The sequence below is a fragment of the Oryza glaberrima genome, chromosome 4 (genome assembly GCF_000147395.1).
Source record: "Oryza glaberrima chromosome 4, OglaRS2, whole genome shotgun sequence".
Lineage (NCBI taxonomy): Eukaryota > Viridiplantae > Streptophyta > Magnoliopsida > Poales > Poaceae > Oryza > Oryza glaberrima.
In genome coordinates this window covers 5,980,661-6,002,658 of record NC_068329.1, presented here as the reverse complement: position 1 = coordinate 6,002,658, position 21,998 = coordinate 5,980,661, and the positions used below count along the sequence as shown (strand labels likewise).

At 41.5% G+C, this 21,998-nt stretch overlaps 1 protein-coding gene across 1 annotated transcript; it reads right to left on the bottom strand.

The window, feature by feature from the left end:
• Positions 1 to 18,205: 18,205 nt before the first annotated feature.
• On the bottom strand, positions 18,206 to 19,166 carry LOC127772059 (two-component response regulator ORR42). Its single transcript, XM_052298040.1, has 3 exons — positions 19,087 to 19,166; positions 18,747 to 18,968; positions 18,206 to 18,606 (listed from the first exon to the last, which is right to left on the bottom strand). Exons 2-3 carry the CDS (start codon positions 18,957 to 18,959, stop codon positions 18,421 to 18,423), a joined length of 399 nt encoding a protein of 132 aa, XP_052154000.1. The 5' UTR covers positions 18,960 to 18,968; positions 19,087 to 19,166; the 3' UTR covers positions 18,206 to 18,420.
• Positions 19,167 to 21,998: the final 2,832 nt, after the last annotated feature.

Genomic DNA, 21,998 nt, shown 5'->3' with positions numbered 1-21,998 from the left:
TTTGCCGATTTGCAATGGCGATATTGTTATATCGCCCTTGGTTGTTTTATAGTTTTATCAATGCCATTGACATTGTAAAACTAGGGGGGCATATATATCTATTAAAATGCAGTGAATACAAAGGGCAAAAATTTTTGAGCAAATCTTACATTTATATTAATTGGCATAGAAGGATGTTAAGTGATGAAGTATCAAGCTGTTTGGCCGATTACAAAAAATTTCTAAGTCCTATTACATTGGGATTATTGTGATAAGTATTGCTGGATAGCCGACATAGCTTTTTGCCTAATTTGCTCTACTTCTTCTATGGCTTGAGCATCTTGAGCATCGGTTCCAGGAATAACTTTTAAGGACTTGGTTAGTTCAGCAACATGCTTGATAGCCGATTTCAGTCTGGCTTTCTGCTCTTCGATGGACTTGGGGAGATCGGCTAGTTTCTTGCGCTCCATATCCATCTCAGCGTTGCATTCTTCAAGTTGTGCTAGGAGATCGATCTGGCGTGCTTCCAACCGGTCAATATTGGACTTGATTGGACCTTCAGATAATTGATCAAGCTTGGATTTTTCCTCATGCACAAGTTGTCGATTGGCCTGGATAGTGGACTCAATATCTTTGTGTTCTCGCCGTTCGGCTAGTCTTAACTTGGCCTTCTCCAACTTGAATTGGTGTTGTTCAAGATAGACAGCTGGAGTAAGGACATCGGCTAATTCATCCGGGATTAAGGCTTGGATTTCATGTAGCCGAGCTCTGATTGGGCCACAATCAACTACCAAGCTATCTAGCGATGATGCTTCTAGCCGATCTAAGATACTTTTTAGAGTTTTCTTGACATCATCAGATAAAGGGGCCAATGCTTTGCTTGTAGTATCTTCTTCTCCTTCATCAAGATAATCTCTGATATCAAAAGAGAAAAGATCGGCTAGGGCCTGTGGTGATAATATGAAAGTGATTAGAAACCAAACAATTGTAGCCGATTTGGATGCTTTCTAGGATAAACTTACTGGGATAGCAAGAGCGGCTGGTTGTTCTTCTTCAATATGATGACTTCCCACGGCCGAAGGGGTCTGATCACTCGATGATTGTTGGGCCGAGGGAGAAGGAGGAAGTGAAGGCTGAAAAGAAAGCAAGCGTTAAGTAGAGCCAGCTAAAAATTGAAGGTTTGAATCATCTTACTGGTGAAGCTGGTTTAGATGTTGTTGCAGCCGATTTCTTTTTCACTGCGGTCTTCTTTTTCTGCAAATATAAGACTCAGGGGTGATCGGCTACAAGGTAAAAGGGTTCCAAAAGGAATTAGTGAAGAATACTTACCCTTGAGAAGTGGACTGGAGCAGATGGAGTTGGAAGGGTTTGCTTAGGTGATGCCGATGGTGTTTTTTCAGTGTCGCTTACTTCGGCTGCGGCTTGATCGACTTCATCTCCGATTGCTTCTTCATCTAAGGCTTGTTCGATGGATGGATCCAAGTCAGGCAGATCATCGGCTGGTTTGTCATTTGGTTTGGCTCTCTTGACTCTGGTCTTTTTCTTTGGAGCCAAGATTGAGGTGCTTACGGTTGAAGCTCTGGTCTTCCTTTTTTGGCCTGCATCAGCTAGTTCTCTAGTGAGGCCATGGAGGAGAGTTGATGTCTTGGGGGCATGGTAGCCGATGACAGGGGGAGATAATCCACCTCCGTTTGGGATCAAGCCTGCAGCATATTCGATGTCTTTACCGCTGTTACTTTGATGAGGAGGGGATGATTCTGTTGTCTGCAAAGAGGGGAAAAGGATTGGTTAAGTAATAAATTGATCAATTGATTATACAAACTTGATAATGACAATATTTACCTGGGGTATGACGTTAGGGAAAAGATCTGTCATATACATCGTGGCCGATTGATGAAACAGATGTAGCTTCCATTCACCCCACCATCTATCGAAGTTTTTGCTTCTGAAAACCGGCTAACTCAATGTGCTCAATATTGCCCAGAGGAGGTCCTGGTAGATTGAGTAGCCGATCCATCATTAGAGCAGATGTGATTTGACCTCGGCATTGAATCTTATTGGCAAAGAATAAGCCGATGGGGAGTTGGCCTAATCCAAGTTGCCTGGCTGAGCTCATTGGATGATAAAACTCATAGGACAGCTGGATGTTTCTTCCTTGATGGATGCCGACGGGAAGGATGCAAGGGCTGATTGCAGCTATAAGGATTTCTCTGGATTTCTGGAATTTCTCATGATTTATGTCTTCAAACCTGAAGTCTGAGGGGAGTTCAAGGTCTATTGAATCTTCATATGGGAACCAGATCCGAGCATCTTTCTTGAAGCCTTCATAGAAGCTACAGAACCAGTCCTTGAGCAGTTCAGTCGATAGCTTTGCTCCAGCGTCGGTAGGAGTGGATGCATATTCCCCAAATGATGTGCACCTGCAATGTGTGCGTTCTTCTCCATCATCACCCGTAATCGGCTCTGGTAGTGGGAATTCAGATTCTGTCATAGGAGGCCGATTGACAACCTTCATAACCATCAGGTTTAACCAAGTCTGCAATAACCACCAGGGTCCACCTGCTCCAACTGCCGAGCCGACAGCGATTCTAGCTGATGCATTGTTTAACATTTGGTACAGATAGCCGAGAAGGATTTTTCCTAGAGGAAATTCTTTCTTTGACTCTAGGGCTTCGGCTACAAATTGCCAGTTGGTTGTGGGGCCACAACTGGATCCACAGAAGAGAAATTTTTCCAGCCACATGAGCAAAAAGGCTACATGCTCACGAGGGGTGACGGATCCTTTTACCCATGTATGCTGCCACATAGCCGGACCAACCACCTATGCTCTTGGTCTTGAAATCGAACTGGTTTCGGGTGTTCATGCTCATGGGGTTGGCCGATGAAGTCACATCTAATCCGGTGATCATGGTGATATCGATTAGGGTTGGAGTCATCGGCCCTTGGTTGAATAGGAAGGCATTGATGGTGTTTGACCAAAAGTAAGTGGCGGCAGCCATTAATGGTTCATCCTTGGCAGAGTTGGCAATAGTCAAGGCAAGTGCTTGGCCGATTCCGATCTCATCCCAGTGAACTCTCTTGCTAGCCGATACACGTTGATACCAAGTAGACCAGCTCCTGTCAGGCGAAAGTTTTTCCAAAGATGGCCAAGACTTAAAGGTGTTCTTCCAATGACCTAGGTTGGGAGTGGCTAGCCTGAAGGGAATCCGGTTGGTTGCACCAGTAATGAAATCGGTGGGGTCGAGATTGCCGATTGGGCCGAGGAAATAGTGGTTTTGATGCGAAAGACTTGGGATTGCGACTTGATGAGAAAGGTGCTATAAATCCAGAAGCAATGGAAAAGGGAGAAGCGGTATGAGACGGAAGAAAATCAATCTATTGCTGAAGGAGGGATTTAGCCGATTGGAACTCACCTCAGCATACTCAGTTGTTGGCGCACCCGATGGGCTGGCGGAAGAAGACATCGCTGCGGGCGGAGATCTCGTTGAGAGGGAATCGCCGGGGAGTCGCCTTTGCGTCGGAGAAGTCGCCGCAGAGGAAAGGGGATTGGATTTGCTTAAGCGGTGGAAACAGAAGTTACGGTGTGAGGTTTCTCGGGGGTGACGGTTAAATATTTAAAGCACGGCGGTAACGGTCGGAAACGGTAAAAGTGCGAAACTTACTCGGAGTCGGCTTATAGCAAATCCGGAACATTATTGAATATCCTGGACTTGGGGGGCATGTGTTAACGACCAAATTTGGTAAGTATTCATACCAGGAAAGGGGATCTGATCGGAGAAGAGTTGGAGGCGGAGACCGAGTTCTGGAACAGAGCAAGAATCGGCTAGAGTCTGGATCGGCTACGGCTAGATCGGCTAAGGTTAAGTTAAGTTAAGTAAGCTGGTATAGCCGATTCTGACGATACAACTTGTGCGCGACATCGGGCTCGGGTTGATGTGCTTCAAGATGATTGCCACGCATGGATAGAGTCCTGGGAAGACAATTGTATCTATTAATTAGGATTATTTATGTAAATTCCTTATAGATAAATGTGGGCAAGAGTCTGCCGCAAAGACTTGTGATATTTTAGAGTTTGTTAGAGATAATGGTCGTGGCTGGTACGGGCATATCTTGTAATCTTCGGGTATAAATAGACCCCGAACCCTATGTAAATGATATACACACATTCAATACAATTCCGGCGCATCGCCACCTTTTGCTTTTGTTTTATTTCGACGAGTTCTTGCTTTCGGGTTGAGCTGCATCGATTTCGATCTTCAACAAGAGGTAAAACTCGTTATGACGAATTATGTTCTCATAGATTAGTGCTTACATCTTCATGACACTCTAATCTCGTTTATATAATTCGCCGAGTTATCATATGTCTTACATAATCCTTAACAACATCTCTATTTAATCTATCATCGGCTAACGTTTGCATGCAAAAGACAGCCGATTAGGTTAGGTCTTGACGTTGATTTGGATTATATAAGATATCTACCACTCTATGAATCTTCTAGCGGCTTGATTGTCTAGATATTGTTCTTCTTTTCATACTTAATGCTGCATCAGTTAAGTTTGATCTATTAAGTCGTGCTTAGAACATCAACCCCTAGCCTGCCTACTAGTTGCCGATTAGAGTAGCATCGGAGTTTCAGCCGATCGTATCTGATTTAACTATTCTTTATCCTATATGCTTGATTGACATGATTAAATCTGCCCTCTATGTCAAGATATCATTGCATTCACGTATATTAAGCCTCTGTCTGGTATATTTTGCTTGTTTTAATATCTTAACATAGAGCAGTATCGGAGTATTAGCCGATACATGCTAGATCTATCTGATCGGCTATGCTATGAACATATATAGTCTGACTATTAATATATATTTCGATCTAAGTGATTTATACTATCTCGGCATAGCGGCCGATCTATCCCAATCACTTGATTCAAGTATATATCGATATACCGATTATATATTGTTAATATCTACAGCCGATCGAATAGATTTAGTTCTTTATTGTTTATTCCCAATTGCCGATCGATCTATATATGACATCGGCTCAAACGTAAATGATATGTCATTGGCATCAGGCCGATCGGCTATCATTTGTAGATTTAACCACGGTTCTTTTGTCTTTATTTCTTGTTGATTGCAGGATCAAATCAACTGGCACGCTCACACATCCGAAGGCGAGTTTTGGACCTGCACTGGAGTTAAGCAGATCTCCCAGGCCTCGTGTTTTCTGTCAACACCGCGGTAGATTCTGTAGGATCGAATCACAAGAACTAAGCCAACCAGAGGGGGGGTGAATGGTTGGTATACCCAAAAACCGAAAACTTTTAGCGGAAATAAAAGTTACCCTCGAAATCGATGGATCACGGTCTGACCGAAGTAGTTGCGCCGGTCTGACCGCCTGAAGAACGTCGGTCTGACCGATGTAGATTGATCGGTCGAACCGCCGAAAACGCCTGCCGCCGACTCCTGTCACTGCTGGTCTAATCGCAGTGTGCCCGCCGGTCTGACCGTCGGTGCGCCACCGGTTAGACCGCCGAAACCCGGTGAAACACAAATCGAAGAACTCTTAAAGTGGATGACGACTTTATTACTTCTCTCTATGTTTACAAAGTGCACCAACAGCACTCCTTACAAAAATTTCGACTAAACTCGAAACCCTAACTCAAAACTCAACTCTATTGCTCTCTAAAGCGATACCGGGAAGCCTCACGCTCCCCCTCTATTTATACATGAGGTAGGCAGCCTAAAGCCACGAACCAAACTCATACTAGGAGTCCTAAACCCTCTAGTACAAGAAAGAAACTTTACATAACCAAACGTACCAAATTTGGACTCCTTCCAAATTTAACTCCGCATCCCATACGCACACAATAACTCCATCGTATGCCATATGGAATCTCCATCAACCACGTGCATCAACTCTAGCCTAAGTATCCCGCATGATCTCTGACCACCACGGACGTCGTCTTATCCCCAAGCCGACTCCCGGTCCATCACCGCAAATACTCTCCCGAGACATCGAGTCACCTACACATGGAACAAACAAAGAAACCATATTCCGAGACCAAGCTATCTCCAACTTGACTCATTAGCAGCAAACAATAGTATTACATATGTATAGTATCCATCTAGAAGTCATAATCATGAAATAAACTCGGATATCCAAATAAACAACCCGAAACCGAAACCGACACAGTGTCGGCCGGTCAGACCGCAGGCTGCGCCGGTCTGACCGCGCGTTACACGCCGGTCTAACTGGCTACCAGAGCCCGGTCTGACCGGTCACATAAAATGACAAATCCTGCGATCACCTGTAAATCCAATCATCTCCAAAACCACTTCATGAATAAATTCCAAATAACAAAACCAATAATCTCCAATGCCCAATTGTTCATCACAGAATAATAATCAAAAACACCTTTGATACTACAATCTCCCCTTGATGAACACATTGGCAAATCCATAAAAATGTTTTGGTGTTTGGAAAAATAAAAACAAAAGTGGTAAAAAGCACACTTCGTACAAATGTACACATCGTGCTCAAAAATCCAAAAGAAAACTTCTCCCCTTTTTTAAAAGAAAGAAATTCCCAATTGAACCAAAAACATTACTTCTCCCCCTTTTGACAATGATTTCATCAAGCATAGGAATTATGTTCATTAATATTCAAGAGCTTAGCATACATATAGCACATCAAGTCATGTGTTGCAATAAAAAGAAGATGAACCCATCTATAACAAAACAAGCATGCATTAAAGTATAACCATTAACCAAAGATTTTACAATTAAGCTTGAATCAACAATCTAAATTCATGATTTCATACGATTTATAATGCAACATCTTAACAAGCTCATAGGTTGAAGAATAAACACTAAACACATATACCCATTGCATTTATCACTCTTTCTCAAATAACCTTTAGCACAAAATAACCAAGAGAACTTTTTGAACTTTTTCTTTTCTTGAGCCTTTTTGCTCATATTTTTCTCTTTTATTCCGGGTACGTCCCTGTCGTCAAGACTGTTTCTAGGGATTCAGCACCCATTATTTTGCTCATATCGAATACGTCCTTGTCGTCAAGACTGTCTCCAAGGATTCGGCACCCATTATTTTGCTCATATCGAATACGTCCTTGTCGTCAAGACTGTTTCCAAGGATTCGGTATTCATTTTTTCATATTTTTATTCTCTTTTTTCACAATGAGCAATTAAAGCTATTTGAGGAATAATAAGTCAATAAAGCATATATATAGAGCATTTATAAATCAAACCATATGCTAGCATCAACATTGCGTATTTTCTTAATTCAAGTATAGAATTTAAATGTCATGCATCATCTCCCTTAAAAGCAAAATCTAAATCTCATGAAATGACTAGAATACATACAAGCTATGCTAGAGACAAATAAACCTTCAAAGTATTGCTAGCATGCACAAGAAAATACCATATGCATAAACAAAGCTCTCTTTTCTCAATTTTTTCATTGTCATATTATTGCTTGATAAAACCATGAGGTACAAACTCCCCCTCAAACCATGCCAAAAGGATGAATTACGCCCAATTCACCACGAAGAAAAGCAAAGCAATTAGAATCCAAAGGTTTAGTGAAAATATCAGCAATTTGCAACTTCGTGTCCAAAAACTGCAACTCGACATCTCCTTTCTCAACATGATCCCTCAAAAAGTGAAAACAAATATCAATGTGCTTTGTGCATGAGTGTTGAACAGAATTCTTAGCAATATTGATAGCACTAGTATTATCACAAAAGAGAGGTACTTTCTCAAAGATAAGACCATAATCTTTCAAAGTAGATAAAAGCCAAAGAATCTATGAACAACAACTAGCAGCAGCAACATATTCAGATTCAGCAGTTGATTGAACAACACTAGATTGTTTCCTAGAAGACCATGCAATCAATGATGTACCAAGAAAATGACATGTTCCACTAGTACTTTTCCTATCAATTCTACAACCTCCAAAATCAGCATCTGAATATCCACTTAAGCATATAGAAGATGAAGTAGAATATCAAATTCCAAACTCAAGTGTTTGATTCAAATACCTCATTATTCGCTTGACCGCTTGACGATGTGAAGCACGAGGAAAAGCTTGAAAGCGTGCACACAAACACACAGCAAATTGTATGTCTGGCCTAGAAGCAGTTAGATACAACAAAGATCTAATCATACTTCTATACTTCTTTTGATCAACAGCTTCACCATCTTCATCAGGATCCAACACAGCTGTAGAACCAATTGGTGTTGAAATTGGCTTGCAATTCTTCATCTTGAACCGTCTCAAAAGATCCTTCGTATACTTCGTTTGATGCACAAAAGTACCTTGAAGTGTTTGCTTAATTTGCAATCCCAAAAAGTACGATAACTCACCCATCATGCTCATCTCAAATTCCCTGCGCATAGTCTCAGCAAAATCTACAACCAAAGCATGAGTCGAACAACCAAAGATGATATCATCCACATAAATCTGAACGAACAGTTGATTATCACCATGCTTAAGAACAAAAAGTGTTTTGTCAACCTTTCCCATTGTAAAACCTTTCACAAGCAAAAAAGTTCTTAAGCCTATCATACCATGCCCTAGGAGCTTGTTTCAAACTATACAAAGCTTTAGACAATTTAAAAACATGATTGGGAAAATCAGGATTTTCAAAACCTGGTGGTTGTTTGACATAAACTTCCTCATGTATAAAACCATTTAGAAAAGCACTTTTCACATCCATTTGATACAATTTAAAACCTTTTGAAGCAGCAAAAGCCAACAAAAGTCTAATTGCCTCAATTCTAGCAACAGGAGCAAAAGTTTCATCAAAATCCAAACCCTCAACTTGAGTAAAACCTTGAGCAACAAGTCTAGCTTTATTTCTCACAATCAAACCATCCTCATTTTGTTTATTTTTGAAAACCCACTTGGTTCCAATAATATTATGTCCAGAAGGTGGTTCAACTAAAGTCCAAACTTTATTTCTCTCAAAATTTTCAACTTCTTCATGCATGGCGTTAATCCACGATTCATCAGTTAATGCATGTGACACATCTTTGGGTTCAAAAGAAGCAACAAATGCGGAATTTTCACAAACATCATGAGTCGTTACCTTAGACCTTGTAGTCCGCTCACCTATATTACCAATAATTTGTTCCGGCGGATGTCGTCGTTGAATGTGCAAAGGAGCAGCGACTTCTGAAGTTGATCCACATTCTGTATCAGTACTGGTCGAAGTAGTAATTTTTGGAGGACCATCTCGATCAGCATCAATAGTACCGGAACCTGACGACCCAGGCCGGTGTAGTAAGATGCAATCTTACATTATGGCTGAAAATTATGATATTTGGAGAAAAGTTTCTCATCCTTATGTGATTCCTGAAGCCATTAATACTGATGCTTTAAAAACTGAATTTGAAAATAATTGCAAAGCTCGTAATATTCTTTTGAGTGGGATTTCTCGTTCTGATTATGATCGTGTTGCACATCTTGAAACTGCTCATGAGATTTGGAACGCTTTAAAGAATTTTCATCAAGGAACAAATAATATTAAAGACTTCGTCGAGATCTTTTTAAAAAGGAATACATTAAATTTGAGATGAAACCTGGAGAAGCTTTGGATGACTATCTTTCTAGGTGCAATAAAATTTTGAGTGATCTTAGATCTGTTGATTCTTCTTTATGATGCTAATTATCGACAATCTGAGATTTCTCGTCATTTTTTGAATGGTCTCGACATGTCTATTTGGGAGATGAAAGTTACATCTATTCAGGAGTCTGTTAACATGTCTACTTTGACTTTGGATTCACTTTATACTAAATTGAAAACACATGAGATGAATATTCTTTCTCGCAAAGTTGATTCTAAATCGAGTGCTTTGGTTTCTTCTTCTTCCTCTTTGGATGTTGATGCCTCTTCATCTAAGTCGTCTTTTCTTGCTGTTTTTAATGCCACATCCGATGATCAACTCGAACAAATTGAGGAGGAGGATTTGGCTTTGGTCGCTAACAGAATTGCTCGAGCTATGAATAATGCCAGGAACAAGAAAAGAGGTGGTCCAAATCGTTGCTTTGAATGTGGTTCAATTGATCATCTTCGTTCGCATTGTCCTAAGCTTGGGAGAGGTAAAAGAGAAGACAAAGATGGTGAGAAGACCAACAACAACAAGCCCAACAACAACAAGTCGAAGGGTTCACACCAAAGGAGGAAGATGGAGAATCTTAGGAAGGCTTTTCAACAAGTTTGCGCCGCCTTCGAGCCACTAAGTGATGTAGATGGTGAAAGTGGAGATGATGATAAGGGAAAGAACGTCTCCGATGTTTGCTTCATGGCGCGTGGTGAATCTGACACATAGTATGAAGATAATGAGGTGAGTGCTTTTGAGGAAGCTATTAATATTTTAAGTGCTAAAAATAAAAAGTGTAAGAAGATGTATAAAAAACAGGAATTTATCATTGAATCTCTTAAATCTGAAATTGATAGGTTAAAATCTCTTATTCCTAATGATGATGATTGTGAAAATTGTGAGGTTTTAATGAATGAGATTTCAAAAATTAGAGATGTTAATGCTGCACATGATTTGAAAAATAGATCTTCTCTTGCTTGTAGTTTTGCTTTGCACACACGCACCTTGGATGAGTTGTTTTTAACTAAAAAATTGTTGCAAAAATATCAAATTGCTTTTCATACTAGTTTGATGTTTAACATGATTTCTGCTAAAAAGTTAAAACAACCTCATGATGTTTTGGATTGCTCAACATGTAATTTGAATAAGATGAAACTAAAAGATGCTTTAGGTCGTGTTGAGTACATGGAAGATGTTGTGAAAAACAATGAAGTGCTTTCTTGCCCTAAATGTCGTAAAAGCAAAGGTGTCATGGTAGATTGTGAAAATTGTGCTAATTTGAAAATTGAGGTTTCTTATTTGAAAAATTCTTTGCTAAGATTTTCTGATGGTAAAAAGAACCTCAACATGATTTTGGATCAATCTAAGGTTAGCACACATAACCGTGGTTTAGGTTTTGATCCTTATGCTCATAATTCTAGACATCCTCCTGTTGTGTTAGGTGTTGGTGCTAGAAGTGGTGAGATTTTGGTTAAACCTGATACTAATAAAACTGTGTTTAAATCTGCTGGTATCATGTCTACTATGAGTGTATCTTCTTCAAAATCCAATGTTGTGCATGCAAAATCTCCTGTTGTTGCTCATGTTGCTAAATCTACTAATGCTACCAATGTGTCTAATCATCGTGAAAAATATACTTGTTCTTTTTGTGGAAAAGATGGACATATTGTTGATTTTTGTTTCAGATTAGCTCATAAACAGAAAAAGGAGAGAGAGATTGCTTTTGCAAAATCAAAGTGGCAAAAATCGGGTTTTCCCTCGAGGAAACCGGTCAGACCGCAGTGGGTCCCGCGGTCAAACCGGCGACCGGTCAGACCGGCTGCAGAGCCTCGGTCAGACCGGCGGTACAGAGGCGGTCAGACCGGCCCCCGGTCAGACCGGCCACTGTACCTCGGTTAGACCGGCCTCGGAGGAATTTTTCTGAAAATTCTAAAATTGATTTTGCACGTGGATATATGCCTATTGGGTCTTCTGGTCGTGTGTCTCAGTACTGGATTCCTAAATTTTTATTGTCATCTAACCCCAGTACTGAGGCTTCGACTTCTGCTTTTGTGTAGGCCTTGGTGGCAAGGAAGGAGAACGTGTGGATCGTTGATTCCGGTTGTTCACGGCACATGACCGGTGATAAAAATTCGTTCTCCTCCCTAAAGAAGGCATCTAAGACTGAATCGATTATCTTTGGTGATGCTGCTACAAGTGCCGTTCTCGCTACAGGTATGGTTAAGGTAAATGATAAATTTGAATTGAAGAATGTAGCTTTGGTTGAGGATTTAAAATACAATTTGCTTTCGGTTTCACAAATTGTTGATGAAAAGTTTGAAGTTCACTTCAAGAAAACTGGAAGTAAAGTTTTTGATTCTCGTGGTGATTCTGTGTTGAATATTTCTCGCTATGGAAGAGTGTTTAAAGCTGATTTTGAAAATCCTGTTTCACCTGTGATAACATGTGATGTTTTGGCATCGTAGACTTGGACATGTTGGTTTTGATCATATCACTAGGTTAAGTGGTTTGGATCTTGTTCGTGGTTTGCCTAAACTTAAGAAAGATCATGATTTGGTTTGTACACAGTGTCGTCATGCTAAGATGGTTTCTACTTCACATACTCCTATTGTTTCTGTGATGACGGATGCACCGGGACAGCTATTACATATGGACACTGTTGGTCCAGCTAGAGTGCAATCTGTTGGAGGAAAGTGGTATGTGTTGGTTATTGTTGACGATTTTTCTCGATATTCTTGGGTTTTCTTTATGGCAACTAAGGACGAAGCTTTTCAACATTTTTGTGGTTTGTTTCTACGATTGGAGCTTGAATTTCCTAGTTCTTTGAAAAGAATTCGAAGTGATAATGGTGGTGAGTTTAAAAATGCTTCATTTGAACAATTTTGCAACGAAAGAGGTCTTGAACATGAATTTTCTTCTCCTCGTGTTCCTCAACAAAACGGTGTTGTTGAAAGGAAAAATCGTATTTTGGTTGAGATGGCTAGAATGATGTTGGATGAATACAAAACTCCTAGAAAATTTTGGGCTAAGGCTATTAACACTGCTTGCTATATTTCAAATCGAGTTTTCTTGCGATCTAAACTTGGAAAAACTTCTTATGAACTTCGATTTGGACATCAACCCAAAGTTTCACATTTGTGTGTTTTTGGTTGCAACTGCTTCGTCTTGAAATCTGGAAATTTGGATAAGTTTGAGGCACGCTCTACCGATGGATTGTTTCTTGGTTACCCCGCACACACTCGTGGCTATCGTGTACTTATTTTAGGGACTAACAAAATTGTTGAGACTTGCGAAGTTTCTTTTGATGAGGCTAGTCCTGGCACTAGACTTGAAATTGCAGGGACACTGTCACAGGTTCAGGGGGAGGATGGTCGTATTTTTGAAGACGAGAGCGACTACGACGACGACGACGAGGTCGGCTCGGCCGGTCAGACCGGGCGCCAGGCCAGTCAGACCGCCGAAACCCAGTGAAACACAAATCGAAGAACTCTTAAAGTGGATGACGACTTTATTACTTCTCTCTATGTTTACAAAGTGCACCAACAGCACTCCTTACAAAAATTTCGACTAAACTCGAAACCCTAACTCAAAACTCAACTCTATTGCTCTCTAAAGCGATACCGGGAAGCCTCACGCTCCCCCTCTATTTATACATGAGGTAGGCTAAAGCCACGAACCAAACTCATACTAGGAGTCCTAAACCCTCTAGTACAAGAAAGAAACTTTACATAACCAAACGTACCAAATTTGGACTCCTTCCAAATTTAACTCCGCATCCCATACGCACACAATAACTCCATCGTATGCCATATGGAATCTCCATCAACCACGTGCATCAACTCTAGCCTAAGTATCCCGCATGATCTCTGACCACCACGGACGTCGTCTTATCCCTAAGCCGACTCCCGGTCCATCACCGCAAATACTCTCCCGAGACATCGAGTCACCTACACATGGAACAAACAAAGAAACCATATTCCGAGACCAAGCTATCTCCAACTTGACTCATTAGCAGCAAACAATAGTATTACATACGTATAATATCCATCTAGAAGTCATAATCATGAAATAAACTCGGATATCCAAATAAACAACCTGAAACCGAAACCGACACAGTGTCGGCCGGTCAGACCGCAGGCTGCGTCGGTCTGACCGCGCGTTACACGCCGGTCTAACCGGCTACCAGAGCCCGGTCTGACCGGTCACATAAAATGACAAATCCTGCGATCACCTGTAAATCCAATCATCTCCAAAACCACTTCGTGAATAAATTCCAAATAACAAAACCAATAATCTCCAATGCCCAATTGTTCATCACAGAATAATAATCAAAAACACCTTTGATTTTACAGATTCTTCCAAAGGAGGAAGCGCTACTCGTAGATCCCTGCAAACACCCGCCATGGCGTCGCAATGGCTGTTGAGATACGAGTTCTACAACCAGATCTTGCGTCCTCAGAGCGTCTCAACGTCTTGATCCTTTTTGGCGATCTCGATGGAAAGCTCAAGCTTGGCCACCTCAAATTTCGTCTTCCAATATGTGGCACAGCACTTTCTCTCTTCAAGTGCATCCTCGAGGCCTACAAAAGGGAACAACTTTAGCAAATCCAACTTCGTGGTTATCTATGAAGACTGAGATTCAGAGGCCGATGACCCAACCTAGAGTACGCCGAATGAGTGAGCTTAAGTGCTAACCAGATGGGACGAGCACATTGTCGGGTCCACCGCCACTAGAGCGCGTTCGTTGACATTCGAGGCGGACAAAGTCACGGGAGAAACAGGCTCGACATCGAGAACATCAGGACCTCCTCCATGCTGGACATCCTCGTCAACGATACCTCTATAGAATACAAAAACCTCTATGCGAAATTGTTCTACCTAAGGACAAAGCGGGCCCAAAGTATTACATTTAAGTTAATACAAACCATCGAGTTCAAAAATATAACTCCTCAAAGAAGGGGATCATGCTTTCCCCTAAGTCCGCCACCTCCGACAACACGTCCTCGCGCATCGGGTCGGCCCCACCCTTTTCAAGGACCTCCATGAGGTCGATCTCGTGGTGCATGTGCCGGACGCAAGTGAGGACATGGCTGGGACCGGTGTGCAAGCCGGTGCAGATTTCCTCGGTTACGTGGTCCGCATGCTTACCATGGACTGTTTCCAGTCCCTTGATAAGACCCATGAGCGAGGAAACCAGCGTCGTATCGTCGAAGTGTGGTGGGACCTTCACGTTTACCCCTAGGTTCCGCGCCAGCTGGTCAAGTCATGTATAATTTTGCCTCAAGCCATCCCGGATTGACTCTAGGTGCCCTATCGTTGTCGGTCGTGTCCGGCAACGAGGTTCCTCATCTTTTGAAGGTCCTCACACGCCTCGTTGAGTTCGCTCTCGAGTTGAGCCTCCCGCCCATCTGACGACGTGGAGATTGAACTCATAAGGGCGAGCTCAGATAGCACCTCCTGAGTACCGACTTCGATGAGACGGTGCTCTTCCGCCAACTTCTGTGGCCTAAGTAAGCAAGCAAGTGAGAACATATCGTCACAAATTAAGCAGTTCTTGGCGGATGGATGACACTAACCTTAGAACCGCTCGTTGCGGCACAAGAGCCGACGCCCGGGGACACACCGGACTAATTCCTCTACTTAGCCTTGCTATTATTCCCCCTTTTCAGAAGTATGTGAAAAGTATAGTGCTTCTAAGCCGGAGATGAGGTTAGAGGACCAAGGTTTATACCCCAATTGAGTTTTGCCTGTGGAGTGGAGCTGAAGCCCTGCTAGGATCTTCTTTTTCTGCTGCTGCTACTTTCTTTTCGGTGTGAGGATTGTGTGCCTCTTTTATTTATAAGTATTATACGCTTTATTTACGTTTGGATCTGTATATTTACTTGTCATTTTTGTGTACCCTGGCTGATTCTTGGACAGGGATTCAATACGCAAAATAGTCTGGAAATTTAGGCCAAATTTCTAGATGTGACACCTTTTGACCCAATCACGTTCCTTGACGCTAATAATTTGGTTGAAAGAATACAATCTACAATGGCTAACCTCAACAGCGCTTTCGCGGCGGCGGCTGGACCAGCAGCTCAGGGCCCTTCACGACTTCCAGGACAACCGGAAGAGGTGCAGGAGGACGGGAACCACGAACCCACGGAGATCCCCAGTCACCCAAGTCACGATCTAGGCCGCAATCCACGTAATGCCTCTCCACGAGGACATCGTCAGCAAAGCCCACCACCACGAGAAAATTGTGACTTACACGGCCACCTAAATGGGCGTCGGGGGGAACAACGAAAACAGGAGGATGCTAATCATCAGCAGCGACGTTCACCATATCGACAACGAAACAATGATGGAAGTCGAGGACATCGCCCAAGTGGGGACCAAAACTGACAAGATCGCCAAAACCACCATGACGAAAACCACCATGGGCGGCGAGCTCAGGACGACAACGGACGAGGTCGACGATGCCAAGCCGATAGACGACGACGGGATTCACACTCCCCAGATCCACAGAGGGATCGAGAACAAGGATGTCGACCTAGAGGTCAAAGCCCAAATCCCAGTGACCCCTCATCGTCTTTGTCATCATCATCAGCGGCTAGCGGTTCTCGAACACCGTGAGGGCACCGACCACCCCATATACCCGAAGAAGGATGCATGGCGTTCACTCCAACTTTACGAGAAGTTAGGTGGCCCGAAAAGTTTCGACCAGGAGCCAAAGAGAAATACAATGGGAGCACTAACCCAGAGGAATTCCTACGCGTCTACTCTACGGTTCTCTATGCGGTAGGAGCAGATGACAATGCACTCGCAAACTATTTGCCGGCCGCACTCAAAGGATCTGCTCGTTCATGGCTTGCGCATCTCCCGCCCCGCTCAATCTCTTCATGGGAAGACTTGTGGTAGCAATTCGTCGCCAATTTTCAAGGGACATACAAGTGCCACACGCTCAAGGACGAGCTCCACACATTAACTCAGAACCTAGGTGAATCTTTGAGGGACTATATACGGCGGTTCAATAAATGCCGAAATATGATCCCTGAAATCACCGATGCTTCAGTTATTCGCGTGTTCAGATCAGGCGTCCGAGATCGCTATACAACTCAAGAGTTGGCAACAAGACGGGTCACCTCCGCTCGCAAGTTGTTTGAGATCATTGACAGATGCGCTCATGCGGATGATACCCTAGGAGGAAGGAAGGAAAGAGCAAAACGGGTGACGGGAAGAAAACAACCAACAAAGATGCACTAGAGTCCAGCAAGAAGATGAACAGAAGAAACGGGAAACGCAAAGTTGGGACTGAGGTTCTGTCCACAGAGCAGACGGACCCACCCACTAAGTGCCCAGACCCTCAAAGAGAAGAACCTCGACGACAGTGGTGCCCAATACACAAATCTAACGCCCACTCTCTAGAAGAATGACAAATCTTCAAGAAGGCATTAGCAAGTGTACGAGTAGTCTCTTTTGAGCTATCCTTTGATGTTATATTGTGACAATAAAGCAGCTGTAGACATTGCAAATAATCCCGTGCAACATGATTGGACTAAGCATGTAGAGATTGATTGTCACTTTATCAAAGAGAAGTTGGATGGAGGGATAATATGCATGCCATATGTGAGCTCAACAAGTCGAGTTGATGATATTCTTACAAAAGGGTTACCTGAGAAATCTTTCTCATTTTTTTAGCAAGATGGGTCTTTACAATGTATATGCCCTATCTTGAGAGTTAGTGTTAGTGGGTGTAATTATATATGTGTACAAGGACTAGAATGTAAAATATAGTATAAATATAGATGGAATAGAGCAAGGGATGGATGTAGAAGCATCGTGAGAAATTCCCCAAAATCTCCAGTCTCCTTCTCTCTTCTCTCCTAGCCTTGGTGCTAATCGCCCCCCAAAAGCCTACATTAATCTCTAAAATTAGGTTTAAAAAAAAACATTAATCTCTAAAATAATCAACATTTTATCTGTTACTTTTCATGTTTATTGATTAAAATTGAACCTAGGTTATGTCTAGAACTTGTGTTTGAAGTTTCACACCAAACATATTTGAATTGGCGAAGTTCTAAAGTTTTTTATTAAATGCATCGTGTTGTTTTAACTGTTCGGCACTGTTGCGCTACACTGTTCGGCATTGTAGCAGATGGTTTCTTTACTGTGCTAAGCCTTTTGCTATAAGGGGTGGTTACTTTAGTGTTTATTTAGTAATATTAGAATAACTGTAATATTAGTTGTTTTTATTTCCGCTGTTTGTTTGCTTCGTTGTTTTGAAAAAGTAACCACGATTACTCAACCCCGTTGGATAGACGCCATCCCGGTCCTACAAAATCAGTAAATTTATTTTCTTTTATGAATAATCTCTAAATTTTGGTTATATAAATCCATAAATGCACCATATATAGGAATGGAATGCATGGGCTGTCATGCATCTCAAAAGGGTATTGAATTAATACACCTGCCTATCAGCATTTAACATATGCCAAAAAAAATCGTGCGCTGCCAAAACTCTCAGTTGATGATTTTTCACACAGCATTGCTGGAATGTTGACACCATAAACTGAGCATCAATAATAAATTCTTGATAACTTTAACTTGTTCCGAGAGGATTACAACCAAACCATGCATAAATCAAACATGAATCTAAAATTTTAAGACAAACCATGACTCTAAAAAAGATGATGACAAGACAACAACCATAACTAAAAGGATCAGAACTCACACCAAACCAGGCATTAATCAACCATGAAACCTAAATTCTTATAAGATAACAACCATGACACTAAATGATGACAGATAGTCCCTTGATTTTCTTCTGAAACCTAAGCGCTGCTCTTGTTCTTCTTGCTCCTGGTCTCCTGAAGGATGTGCTCTAGAATCTCAAGCTTCAGCTTGGGCACACATAGATCAGCACCAGCATCTTTGAACTCTTCCATGCTGTTGGCGTCAACTGAGACTCCAACAATCATCACATCAGTAGCACCCATGGCACGGATCTTGGATATTGCCTGTCAAGCAGTGACACAAGAATTAAAACTTCTTAAATTAATTAGAAGTGTTTAACTAGTATCAGAACTACTTGATTATTTATTTGTTAACTGAATGAAAGGAAATACATTATTCTTTTGGAGTAAGTTATAAGTTATACCTCAGGACCAGTCATGATGGGCATAAGATTGTCAGTCAAAACAATATCAAATGTTTCTCCTCCAAGGAATAGTTCAACAGCTTCTTTTCCATTCTGAACCACAGTGGTTTCAACTTGGAATTTGCGCAGCATCTGCGACAGGATCATGCGGTTCACTTTGATGTCCTCAACGAGCAATGCCCTCAGGTTGGATCCTTGGGTTTGGAACGCCATGAGAGCAAGCTGCAGATTAATATAATGAAAAGAGATTAATTATTCCCCGTAGTCCACCAAATAATTTTCAAGATTACTCTTACATCAACGATGAATTAAAAACAAAGAGAAAAGAGCAAAGAATCACCTGATGGAACCTCTACTGTGCTCTACACAGGGGAAGCAGAAGATGAGAAAAACAGAAAACTGGAAGAGTTTGCTTGGAATAGTTTTGGATGCAATGGGACTCCTGTTTGCCAATGGTATTTATAGGCCAAACAAAGATCAAAAGTTGGTGACATGCTGAATCTGAAAGATTTCATTCGATGAAACATATTAATCACAAGGTTAATTGCCAACCAGGTTTGTGATCACGTTCTTGAAGTACAGATTTATGACATGAGAGAATGCTGTTTATGCTACTCTCAGATGATAAGGGAGATTGTTACATTCAAAACTAGGATCATCCAGATTACACAATAAATAATTGCTACTTTTGCATGTAAAACCGTGGATGGTTTTGCATTTTATCTGTGGGCTCACTGTATTTGAGGAAAAAAGGGTAATATTAGTGCACGAAAGTTGGCAGATGTATTTACATTAATGGGGAAAATAATGGCGTCCTCCAAATTCCAGATGTGCCTTGCTGTTGGCAACATCCGGTATGTTCCAGTGTTTCAGCCAGCCAGGATGGCCAATATGTGTTGTACATATGTGAAATTTCATATAAGCTGTTCTTAAAAAAAAATAGTACTAATATGCTACAGTAGTATAGCATTTCAAATTTTCAATCCAGTTCGACTGCTTCGGTTGTACACATGGGTTAAACTAAAAGATATAACTGAAAAATAAATAATATGTTTCAGGAACAAATTAATAAAAAATTTGAGTTAGCTACGACATAAAACAGATTAAATATTGACTCATTTTGTTATCTGAGTCTTCCTAATAGGTGACGTTTGTGTAAATTTGTTGTGGTGCCTTATTTCCTAGGAAAAAAATCATATTTACATTTTTCAACCGTGCAAGGGAAATAGAAAGATAGCTATAATATAGTATTTAACAAAAAGGAGATATCATTGTTTTCTTCTACATACCGCAAATCAAGTTTCACCGGGTGATTATATTGGAATTCATCATACCTATAGTGGTTCCTTTTTAGAAAATGGAAGATCAAAAACACATCTTCGCCATATTTACATAGTGCACCCAACCAAAAGTATGACAGTTGGACAAATGCTAACCTGCCTAAATTGAAATAACCTAGTAAGAAGGTCTAGAAAAAACTCTAAACTATAAGAATAGACCAAAATAAGAGCATAACCAACTACTTAAAATTAAACCTAAGAGTACGGTGCCATCCAGAGAGGGATAATGACATAGACAATCATAGTAATATCCGACTAGCAAAAAACGTCTTATATCTATGGAAGGAATCGATAAGAATAGTATAACAACGATTGATGCAGGGAGGATGTGGGCTACCAAGATTAGTTCACAGTTCAAGTGGTAGATAGTATGGAGATGAAGTACCTGAATCCATTGGAGAGGAGTAGGCGAGCAGCGGTGGTGGTGGTGGTGGTGGCAGTGGCGGCGGCGGTGGCGGTAGCGGTGGCGGCGACGGCATGGAAAATAGGAGATGGAACAATAACTGCCTGTCTAGGGTATAAAATGAGGGTTAATATACATCGTATAGTCGTGTGAAGAATAATAGCATTTGGGCTTTGGTCTATGGGTCGGATATTAAGTTTTTTTTCCCAAAGGCTTGATGTTTACCATGCACATATCAATTGAGCGGGCCCAACATATATTTTTTGGTGCCACACGTGGCCTAAAAATGAAATTAATTATGTAATATATTTTCTTATGATCGAACTACACATTAGAGCTAGCACATATTTCTTTATTATAGTACTTCGCAATCGGGCAACATGGAGTGTGCAATCCACCGTCCGTTTCACCTTTTCATCATATGGCTACCATATTGACTTTTGGATGCTCAAGCCCAACCAATGTTGTTAAAATCATAATCTTTTTTTTTTTGCGGGGAAAAAGGAATTTCATTAATCATGAATCTTAGATTGATCATGAAGGATCATTTGTTCAATGAGATTACAATCATCGCCCAACCAGAAATTAGACATCTTCTTGGTTTGAGCGATATTTGCTAATTTATGACTAACTCTATTTTGATCTCTATGAATCTTCTGGATCATGAAATCCCACCTTCCGGACAGGAGCTCCTTCATCTCCCTGGTCACAAAAGCAAGACCAGATCTGTCCATTTTGCCATCTTGCAACATTTGAGTTACAGAGAGGCAATCAGTCTCTATTATCACTGGTAGGATTGTCCATTGCAGTGCCATTTTCACCCCCTCATTACAGGCCATAAGTTCAGCTTCAAGAGCATCAGAGTAAACCTCCAGTATCATCACACGCATTGTAAAATCCATCAACAATCAGTTTGGTCCATCCTAGACTTGGACGGCTCCATCTCTTCCCACTGGGTTCCTTTTCCTTCTTCCCTTGTCGATGCAATTCTTCCCCGAGGTAGTAGCTAACAACTTGCTTGCCGGTGTTTACATCCGCCTTTGGGTGTTGTCTTACCATCAATAGCGTGTTGATGTAGCTCTCAAGGAAGCACTTTGATGCCTCTGTAGGCACCAATGGCATCGGAAGTTCCAAGTAGGATCACGATTGTATAATCATATACCATAAAATTCATATAGATATATTATCTATATAGAATCGTAAAATTGTACGATATAATCGGTATATTGATAACCTTGCTCAACCTTATCTGTTCACTTTTCTTGTCCATCCGACATGCCAACCTTTCGGTCCTCCCCACTAATGTCTGCGGGAATCTCAACGAGAGGAGCTGCTCCAATGAACCTTGGTCTTCCCTTGTGTCGTGTAAATCCTGATAAGGTATCTAAGATCATGAGCTCCAATCCATGTAAACACCATCCATGAGTCCCTCCCCCGTCTCTGGCCTCTCTCCAGCGCAATATGGAGGAACATGGTCAAGATACCATCAAGGTCACAAACCAGGAGAAG